At 35.0% G+C, this 11,544-nt stretch overlaps 1 protein-coding gene across 1 annotated transcript; it reads right to left on the reverse strand.

Moving 5' to 3' along the window:
• On the reverse strand, positions 2,107-10,532 carry LOC18778323. The gene is made up of 12 exons (XM_007211675.2): positions 10,089-10,532; positions 9,573-9,637; positions 9,007-9,105; positions 7,833-7,965; positions 7,359-7,418; positions 6,290-6,349; positions 5,256-5,378; positions 4,850-4,921; positions 4,192-4,329; positions 3,914-4,069; positions 3,272-3,376; positions 2,107-2,397 (listed from the first exon to the last, which is right to left on the reverse strand). Exons 1-12 carry the CDS (start codon positions 10,311-10,313, stop codon positions 2,365-2,367), a joined length of 1,269 nt encoding a protein of 422 aa, XP_007211737.1. The 5' UTR covers positions 10,314-10,532; the 3' UTR covers positions 2,107-2,364.

An 11,544-nucleotide genomic window follows, 5' to 3' on the forward strand; every position in this document is an offset into this window, starting at 1 on the left:
TTTCGTAGGGTGGTAACTCTTGGGTATAAAATAAAGGGTTGGGGTGAAAATTTTGGTAGGCACTGCTGTGGGCATGAGCTTCTGATCAGAAGGTTGAAATGCCTGTGCATTAGTCTTCTCGCTATTGGGAAGGTTAAATTGCGTGAATTAAAATTGTAAAATTGGGAATTAAACAGAGTTTTACTATTTATAGTCTTATTTTTTTTTAATATTATATATAAGCGATATTCTATTTTAATTTAATATAAACTACTATTAATAGTCTCAAATTTGAGTATGTGTGCGTGAAAAAAAAAACCCAAGTCGTTCAAGTTTGACTGAGGAGACAGATGGAGAAAAGACTTTGGGGCAATGAACACAGTTACACACATATCTTTCAATTCCAATTAGATGGGTGGGTTTAATTGCAAGGCACCTCCACAGACAAGCGAAATAGACCCAGGGACTTTTCTGTTCTCTAACCAGGGGGACTTTTCTTATTGGCCACGTGGCTGGCTGTGGATGTCTTGAGACTCCAGAACCTCAAACATTGACCGGAAGCTTCGCTCATCTCTTCACTCAAAATTGACATGCCATATACTTTTCCTTCTCGTATTATCGTTATCTTTTTTTAATTTGACACCCTTTCTTCCACGAAATTGAAGCTTGACAATACACTAGTGAATTGTGCAAATTTATGTTATGATAATGTTATAAATTGAAAGGGGATTCAAACTCAGGTGCAGAATGAGGAACATATCTATTCTAACCAATTTGATTAAAATTATATCTACATTAAATAACGTCTTCTTTAAATATATAATTTTGAAATATAAAAATTCTAGATTATCTTTTTGCTATGAAAAAAACATGCATTATCATAAACTTGCAAGGCTTTCATTTTCACGGAAATAGTGATAAATTTTGTGATAGTGAGATCAAAGCGTGATTCATTTGCTTTTGCAATGTGTCGGCAAGACCTAAGAAGATATGTGGTACGTGTTTTATTAAATGCTTTTTTACCAAGAGACCAAAGAGGTGGGCAATATGTCCATAGTCTATATACAGAGGTGGCAACCAATGACATCTTTGTCAATGCACGACACATGGGAGGCTCAGACAAAGTGATCAAATGAGTGATAGGAAACGCTGCACTTCAACAACGTTAATTAAAGCTTCAAATAATTATATATAAGAAAATATGTATTTGATAGAGCTTAATTTGTCTCCTTGTTGAATGGTGTAACACGTGTTCTTAAGTTGTCAACTAATGTATGTCTAGTCAAAGAAAATAAGTTGTCATTAAACAAATATTAAGGGCAAGCAGCAATCATCTTTGTAACCACAAATTAACACTTTGAGTTAGATAATTTTATATTAACAGTCAATTTACAGAAGTCCATTTTGATATACATTGTTAGCACATTTATAACAGTTTAAACTTGAAAGAGGTCTTGGGTTCGATCCACAAATTCCCGCTTCTTTGTTGGGTGAGGTTTCGTCTATATGTTCGTTTCGAGCGAGGTAACTCATTGCCACATATAAACCTAAATCTTAAACACTAAATAATATAGCCAATTTGGTTTTCTGATCGACTGTATTGTCAAATCAAAGTTTGGCTCCAAGCAAGTCCAAGATCTCGTGGTCTACATATTATGAACACCTTGACCTAATGATGTTAGGACGAAACTTGATGTGTTTCATTAGCTTATACCTTAAGGCAACTCGGATTGAACACGGAAAATAATATCTATCAAGTTATGAGCTTTTAAGAGAGATTTGAAATGAAAGCCTTGGCCTAAAAGAAACTACGAAAAGTAAACAAGCCTAACACACACACAGTACATGTGGACACACCGACTCTGATCTTGACCCTACCTTATCTTGCCCTGCCTACACACACTCTTGTAATTGGTCTTTTCAGGTTTTGTTTACATATGTAAAGCCTAGCTCAACCATGTAATACTGTTTTCTTTTTTTCCTTTTCTTTTTATATGAAAATCCATCTAATTGCTAAGCCCTTCAGGCTATTGCATATGAGCTTCCTTGGTCCCATATCTGATCCTTCCATCTTCTTTCTAGAGGAATCTTTTTTTAATGGTTGGAATTTTATTTGGATTTCAACTCTTTCTCCTCTAAATTTCGGAATGCATTGTCAATTTGACATCAAAAACTTGTCCTTTGCTCCTCATTTACATCACTATTGTCCCAAATTGCCTCAAAAATGGAGGAAATTAAGCTGAGAGTTATAAGGGAAATTAATTACTAAAATAAGCAATACACACCGGATGGAACGATGCAGTGTAGCCAAAAAATCATACATAATGAAAAGAGCTCAAGGCAGTCCACGGTGCTCTCTGGGTACAAAAATTGTTGACACTATCATCAAAAGAACCACCATCTCCGTTGTCGCGTCTTCTGCAACAATTATAGGCGTCAAACACAAAAGAGTTACAGCATTGTTTGATATAAGATGAAACCTCAATTGTTAAGAAACAAGATTTCACAGATAAGGGGCTAAAACAGCATGATAATTTTCACAACACCAACAATGTGTTGAAAGTGAAAAATGTGGTCCTAAGGTTCAGCACCCTTGAACTAAGGTGTTTACAAAAGCATTTTTGTAGAAAGCACTTTCTTGAATTTTTATAGAAACCAAAGTAGGGTTCAAACAATATCTTAGAACTTTCATTATACAGTACAATACAAATTGTAAAGCGTACCACTAGAGTAATTAATCGAGGCAAAATAGCTGTTCACCAGTATTTAAACAGACTAAATTTGGAGCTCTCGACTGGACACTCAACCATAAAGAGAAGCCTAAATCAAGCTTTGGAATCCACTGAAACCGCTGTCCGAATAACACGAATATTGGACGTACAGACCTTTCTACAACGTAGTTTACAATTTCAATACTACATGTCTAGTCAAATGTAACCCTTTTATTAAAATTCAAAGTCCAAGTTGATGTTTATTTTCAGAGTTGGATTTTAGGGTATGTGGAGTGAGATGGGAATTTAAGACACAAGTACAAGAGAAGGCAGCCTTATATACATAGACCAAATATCTTAACAGTGATGACCAAATACTGCAATAGCAAGAAGTTGAGCACTGTGAGAAACGACAAATAGGAAAAACGTAAATATTTTTTGAAAGGGTATAGGACTAGGATTATTTTTCCTTTTTTGGTCAATAGGATTCATCAAATAACCATGATTAGAAAATTAGATTCGGGATAAATTAATGCTCAACAAGAGTTAATAAAAAAAGTGAAAGGGGAAAAGTGGTAAACCTTCTGATTCTGATCTTGTGATGGTAATATAATAGGCTGAGAGAGGATCCCACTGTCAATGTTCTGCATGTATGGACGTACCTTCTCCTCCAACATCTCATTCAACTGAGCATCAAAATGGATAAATAATTTCATTGCACTTACTAATAAAAATATAAAAATATGTTCATAGCTAAAATAACTACAGTAGTAGATGGCAATCGTAATCTGAAAAGTCAATCTCCATGGAAATTACAGGCAGTATATGGGATGGCAAGTTCATTCTTTTGATGAGAAGGAGAGCAAGTTAACACAACAGTTTTTGGGTTGATAGAAAACAAAATGGGAAGGAAGTAAGTTTCCAAATGTAAGAACGATATCTGCACGTCAGTTTTTGGGAACTACAAGCTGGAATAAGGAATAAGTTACTTGTATGACCAAAATATTGTTGTTGCATGCCTCATACAAAATTTTGTCCTTCTTACGGGGAACTCTGTCCAATTAACTCACCATCTTCATGGTGTCCAAATAGCATTAGTCTATCAGATTGCTATATTGATAAATTCTTTTTGCTTCATTTCCTATGGATTTCTTAAATTCATTAAGGAAGAAAAAGGGGAAACAAGTTCATTTTCATAGCTACATAAACTTGTAAGTACTAACCCTTTGTTGGCGCCATCTATTCTCCCACTGTGAATCCAAAATTTTATCAGCAATTTCTCTTTGAGCATTTAGAAGAACAGTCATTTCATAGAACTTTTCAGGATTTTTGAGATCCTCCTTGCTCCAAGAAGATGCATTCAATGGAAGGTCCAGTTCCTGCCAATGCTCTACAGTAAGTTCGTAATTATCCAAAATAAGCATGAACATCTTCCTTATCTTTCTCTCTGATACATACAAAGAATAAAAACTAGTCTATTGACTGAAGATAGATTACGTACACCCCAATTTTGTGGCCTTGGTGGAGGATCAAGTTTCATGACTTCTGCTTCAAGTGCTTTCTTGGCTTTATAGTAAGGGATATTTTTTACAATAACAGGATCTTCCCTGGCTCGAGCAGGATCTATGGAGATCAAGGCCTATCAATAATAAGCAAATTCATATTAAAGATCTTTCTCTAGAAACATATTACAGGAAATTGCGGAAACTATGAGCTCTTAATATGTATAACAGCTTAATCATCAACATATGAATCCAGCTTTCGAACAGTGGAAAAAGTATGAAGCAGATAGTGATGAGATATTGCCTTAGTAAGAAGATATTATACAAGAGACTAATCATTTTCATATGGAATTAAGAGCTGAAGCTTAAATTAAGAGAAAAAATCTTCTTAAGAAAAAAAAAATAAAGAAAAAAAAAGAAAGGGAAAGGGGAGTTCATAAAAAGAGCCCAAAGGCCAATAGAAGAGACCGAAACTTGTTTTCTCATAAATCTTTAAGATATGTAGTTTTCTTTCCAACAAACTTTTCAATTGGACCATGATAACATTTTCAGCGCTTGAGCAGTGTCTTTGTTTCCAAACAATAAAGAATACAGAAAAACCAAGCTCGTTAACGGAATGTTTCATAATAACTGATTATTATGCGCAAATTTTCTTACTTCCTGCAAGTTCTCCCAGCCAGGTTTCCGCTTGGCCACCACATCACGAAGTTGATCATACCGCATAGACTCCTAATCCAAGAAGAATCAAAAAACAAGGGAACAGATGAATAGATAACTATAGTAAGGCACCAATGCAATCTTCCTTTAATGAACTATTGTAAAATATAATAAATGTCAATGTGAAATGGGATATTGAGATCAGGTAATAAGGATATGTAGGTTTTTTTTTTAAGAAGAAAAAAAAAACATATTTTTCACCAAACCAAGGTAAAGCTCACATTTTTCTTATGTTGTTATAGTATCTTCAAATTATAGCATGGAAATATTGCCACCACAATATGATAACAACAAAAAAATAAGGTGGTGTATACTATTTGAAATACAGTATTTATGAATTGTCAACCTTGTATTGCCACCAAATTTTCTTCTTGACATCATCATCAAAATCGAATCCACCTGCAACTTGAGGCAAGGTAAACAGCCAAAATGCAGCGATGCTGGGATCTTTCATGCTGTGAACTATATGCTGAACCAGTTAACAAGATTGTTAATAGGAAATCAGATAAGAACAAGATATCAAAACTGATATCTAACATTAGTTCTATTCATTGTATATATATGCATAAAAAGGCAAATTAAGCTCCCAAGTTCGAATCCCCCCTTCCCGATTGATAAAAGAACACCAATTAAAATACATAAACATGTTCAAAACAAAATGTGTGGTCTAGAAAGAAAACAAACAATATTAACGGGAAGATTACAAACACATCTGTCTTTGATTAAAATCACTTCCCCAATTTGTGATGATATCGATTTTCTTAATATTTCTAAGAGTCTTTAGCAGCTATATTATCATGCTTGATGATATGGCTCTAAGTCCTTGATACTGCCTTGACTGGGACCATTATTCTTAACATTTTTTTGCCCCTTCAAAGATCCAATACGAGATTGACTATCTTCATCCACAAAGAATCCTTTCTAGCAATGCTACCCTACAACAGTCACCAAATTTGACTCTTTTAACAGATTAAATCTTTATCCCAGTTACGCTGGTCAAAGCAATGTTAACCACTGCAGCCAGAGAGCCCATAGTTAAAAAAGGTTTCACTCTATTAACTGTAGTCAGAGTCATCAAGATAGAATTAAGGAAAATGAGGATAGAGAATTTCAATGCCGAGAATAGATAAATTCATATCGTGTTCATCATTGGACCCTTTGTTGGGTTGTGGTGGGTTGCATAAGGGAAAAGGCCCAATTTCTTTTAAGAACATGAGGAAGAAGTCTTGGTCTTTCAGAGAGAGCTAGGGAGTAATGGGGGCAAATTGCTTCATGGCATCCTAATTTTAGATAGGAGCTTGTTATAAAATACTCTCGCTAGTAATTATACTTATCAAAACAACAATATTCTGATGGCACAGGACAAGAATTGGTACTGGCCTCATAGGGGTAGTCCATCTTCCTCAAAACATTGTAGGCTTTCCATGGAGGCTCCATGATCTGCAAGGAAAAATAAAAAGACATGACCTTATAAGGATGGAAGCATTATAAAGAATGAATTGATGAAATAAGAGAACATGATAATATAATACCACAAATTCTTTCAACTCAACTGTAAAAACAAACAAGAATTTATTAATACTTTAAAGAAACTCTGAAATACATATGAGGATGATATGTCCTTAAATTTAACGGGAAGAAAGCAAAGGAGTCAATCAACCTTCAACCAAACAGGATCATAATGGAAGACCCAAAAAAAGTGGAAACCGTTCAAACTCTTTAAAAATGGAAGCAGAGAAACTAAAAAGGCAGTTTTATATCCAGCATTTCGCTCAAAAAATTTACATGATTCTAACTAAAATCAATAATCATAAACTTTGAAGGCAGTCCAGTTTACAACAATACATGATCATGATCCAACTTGGGAGAAATTTGTTCAACCAAGTCAGAATCAAACTCAATATATGGATAGAAGTTGTTTTCAACACATGGGTATTGTATGAGTAATATAAATGACAGATTAAAGGTGTGAAGGGCCGCCCTCCTGTTAATTACTCATCTTTGTTTACAAAAGTAACATAGCTAGTAGCGTTTTGACATAATCAGCTGCCAAAAACAGTATATACATATTTCATAAATATAGCATGCTTTTCATCCATAACCAGTTAAATGGATATGGACTCAAGTATCAGCTGTCGTATAAAAATTCCTTCTGAATGTTTAACACAAGTTTGCTCGAAATAACACGATTCCCTTATGTAACATATTAAATCGAACTCCAAATATTCTAACAGTAAATCATTTAATGTACAGAGAACTGTGAAAGTAATTGGAAACAATCAATAGCTGAGTTCTAGACTTAGGAAACAAGGGATGAATTCACATCCTATTGTTGAATCATGCATCTCACCAAAAGTGAAGATCAAGTTGGAGCATTCAGAATTTCAGATTAATAAAATATTACAGCAACATAATTTTCAAGCACTAGAAAAATCCCAAAATGGCTCACATCATCTGCAGAGATTCTGACTTGTAATTTGTCCTTGCATTCATGACAGCCCATCACACCCTGCAATACAATAAACTATCGTGTCAAGTATGATGCTGCAAAATGCAGAAAATGACTGGAGGGAAGTAGGAAAATATGCAGAAATAAGCGTATACTACTGTCGCTTTTATTTTATTTTTTTAAAGACATCGGTAATTTTTAGGTTGGGTTCCCAACTTCTGAATCGCATAAGAAGAGTTGCACGGTTAAGGGTGTTCCACAATTACAACAGAAGAAGAGAGAAAAGTCTCGTAGTGGCTCTCACTCTCTCCCCCTCTCATACCACTCTTAACATAGGAGGACATTTATGAGTGCAGATCTTCAGTTTGTGAGATGGTAACCCTCATAGTTGGGATAAAATTACTGATTTTGAGTTTGAAATAGTAGGAAAATGCATGTAACTAAGTCAACTGTACTTCAGACCAAAAGGTTTACCGTGCCATCACAGGTCGGGCAGTCTTTAGATGGTAATGGCACATTAAGATTTATGGAGGATGGAAGGTGAACCAACTCAGCCCGATTATCAGCAATGGCATCTGCAATACATTCAGCTGTTGCCTTCTCTCCACTGATGAGGATTCATATGAAAAATAAACATGATAAAATATAATATTGGTATGGTTGGATAAAGGATTCATTGCATTGGTGAGGCTGATGATGATAATATTAATAGCCATAACATACCAAAACATACTGCACCATAAATGTCTGAAACTGTAGTAACAAGAAGAAACGGCAGAATAACTATATTTAGTTTCAGAAACCACATTGCAACACATTTCTTTCTAAAATGCTAGTAACCTCCACTTCTAGTCAAATAAAAGAGTCCTTTTCAATAAATTCTGGAAATCTAATAACTTCCAGCAATCAAATGAATTCCCATTTTTTAGAATGAAGGCCATAGTTTGGTTTGAAGGAATATACTATGAGGCCCATAAGAAGCTCTTGATGTTGGAGTCATATTTTCTTATCAAAGTTCACAGTCTCAATGCAGATTTTGGCAGGAGACATTATTGCCCATTTGTGGGACTTACTACACATGCTATTCAAACATTATACCAGAACTTAGAATTCTTTCAATCATATATTTGGGTAGTTAAGACTTCAATAAGTTCGTATAATACTAATAGAATTAGAATCATGTATCCTTAACTTTTTGCATGAACAACTATCAGTTTTATCTTCACATGTTGTTTTGGGTAAATTGACATATTATATTTTCATGTGCTCCCAACTAAAGCAAACACCACAGTTTATTACAATACCCAATCAATCAAACCCCTACAGTGATTACAATACAGGATTGCATACACAGCTGAGAACTTAAAGATGCCAATTATGACAGTACATTACTAGAAGAATTCTCATATAGGCAGATTTTATTAGCCATCTGTCTACGCAAAAGTGAAAAATTCCCAGAAAAATAAGTGATAAACTGTTCAAGATACAGCAGATACTTAAAAATCAAAGCCCTACATACTTGGCAAATCTCCCTCCTTTTTTTCTTTAAAATCTTTTCACTTTGTAATAAATAAAAGCATCTTGTAGCTCATAGAGTTACCATGTTTTTCATATTTAGGAATTAAAATCTAGTTGGAGAGAAGTCTACCTTTTCAAGGTGTAATTTTTCACTTGGTAGTGCACCCTCCCTGATCCTCTACACATGGTACACCGCAATGCCTGCCAACCATTGCAGGTTCCACAGTTCCTGCACTTCAAGACTGCAATTAAGAAATCATCCAATTCCTATAAACTATGAACCTAGTAATATCATCAAGTTCACCATGGAAAACATTCACAACTAAGATTCTTTTAAACCTAATTTGGCAGCTTAGAGATCAACCAGGAATACTACCATGGTTTTGAAAAATTACACAAAATGCTATACATTTTTGCGTACAAATTACTTCTGAATGAATAGAGTGGAAAGTACAGCGTCATCTTTATACATTATGCAAATAATAATTTTCTTTTACTAGAGAGTTTAGGATGTTATTTTGTTAGATGATCGATCTACAGACGCACATATATATATATATATATATGCATATTTACATGTACATACTGCAAAACCATAAACTATTACAGTGTTCGATGCTACAATATCAAACGGAGCATATGAACATAATCAAAGATAAGGACCGCCTTCAAAATTGAAAGGATAATGAAAAATACCTCTGACATATCACCTTCTTTCCCAGCTCTAATGCTATGTCATAAGTCCCTAGGGTAGCAACTGCCTGAAATCAACCCATGAACAAAACCAAAAGAGAATAAAGCACTTAGAATATGCAAGTTCCCAAGAGTAGTAGCACCTCATAACCTACTTCACTGAACTACAAATATAGTTCAGCAGGCCAATATAATTATATATTCACCAATTTATACTACATTCATTGCCACAAAAATCCACACAAACCCCAATAACCAATGAACAAAAACCATCGACCCGATTAACCAAATGACACAAACCACACAAAACTTCAGTTAACTTCTCAGAATTGCATACCAAAATCCATTCTTTAACCCAAAACTCAGAAAACACCACTAACCCATTTACAGAGACCTAGTAACACATGGCACGGAATGAAAATTTCCAGTAATAAGTTAAAAGAGCAACTAAATTCTCAAACTTTGCAACAGACAGATAAATTCCCACATGATAAAAGTTCGTGTTTTACAAAAACTCACAAAGATTGACATGTAAGAAAGCTTGGAAACCAACTCGGGCACGCCAAACCCACGTGGAGCAGAGCCAGCAATGTCAATGGCAAGAGTGAAAGGAGAGAGAACAAGCTTAACAGGGAACTCGAAAATGTCAATGAGCTGTTGTCCATATCGAGCTGTGAAGATCTTGTATTGAAAATCAGCAAATTTCTTCAGGTTCTTCAGTAGACGGTCCCTTCCTGTTGACATGGTGGGAAGAGCGAAAGACAGAGAGAGAGATATTGCTCTTGTAATTGCAGAGGTGGTTTTTTGGTTGGATAATGTACTAAAAAGGGAGTGGGATGTTATCTTGGATATGTATAATCAGATGCACAGCAATATTACTCTCCATTACCAAACACTCCACTTTCATTTTTTTGAATTTTTTTTCTTTTGGGGTGGGATGTTTGAAAATATCACTTTATGATATGTAAATTTAACTTTTTAATAAATTTATAGGTTAGGAACCAAAATCTAAAAAGCCTTTTAATGTTAAGGAATAATAATCTTTACACACAGTCTCTCCAAAAAAAAAATATTACAAAATTAGTGAAACATCCATTGCAAAACATGAAACTATAAATATACTCTACACTATTTAAAACATAGAAACACACCCAAAATAAACCCAAAAATCAACAATTGTATATTTTTTAATTTAATTAATAAGATGAAATATCTTTATTACCCTTTTTAGCATTAAGTTAGTTTTGGATCTCGTTTGAAGCCTCCCTCAGGTTTGACAACCTCATGTTTGAAAACCTCGGGTTTGAAGCCTCAAGCCCCTCTCCTGCTTCAAACCACCATCTCTCCTCTGTTCTCTCCCTTCTTCCCTCTCTATGCCTTCAAAGTAAACGAAACAGTCTCAAAGCCATGGACCAACACAAGACCGACGACAATCTCCGTTACATAGGTGGCCTCACATGTGTTCTCGCCGCCGATGGCTCCATTTCCTTTGCAGGTTTGTTCCATCTGCTTCAATTCGTTATTTTCCTTTTGATTTTTGCTTAATTTACTTGAATTTCTACTTGATTTCTCTTTCGCATGCACCAACCCCGACAAATCGCCGATTTCCACCGACGATATATTCCAAAATGGCCATATCCGTCCTGTGTTCTCGATTTTCAACGCGGATCTCTTGTTCGCAGATGCCGACAATGATGATTTTTTCATAGCCAAAGGGGCTGCCGCTTTGGATGATCTAACTGATGATGATATTCGAATAGCTATTCAAATGCTTCTAGTGCAAGAAATGCTTTATTTGTGCCTGAGGTATGATGATGACATATGCTGCAGTCTTTCATTTTTCCTTGTATTAAATATTATAAACTAATGGCTTGATTTTACACAGCATTGGCTGATAAGTTTCTGAATTGGTTTTAGCTCCCATTTGAATTTTTAGTTAGGAGACAAATTGCTCGTCTGTTAGACCCAAGCCTTC

This window comes from Prunus persica, chromosome G4 (assembly GCF_000346465.2).
Source record: "Prunus persica cultivar Lovell chromosome G4, Prunus_persica_NCBIv2, whole genome shotgun sequence".
In the NCBI taxonomy this organism is placed as follows: Eukaryota; Viridiplantae; Streptophyta; class Magnoliopsida; order Rosales; family Rosaceae; genus Prunus; species Prunus persica.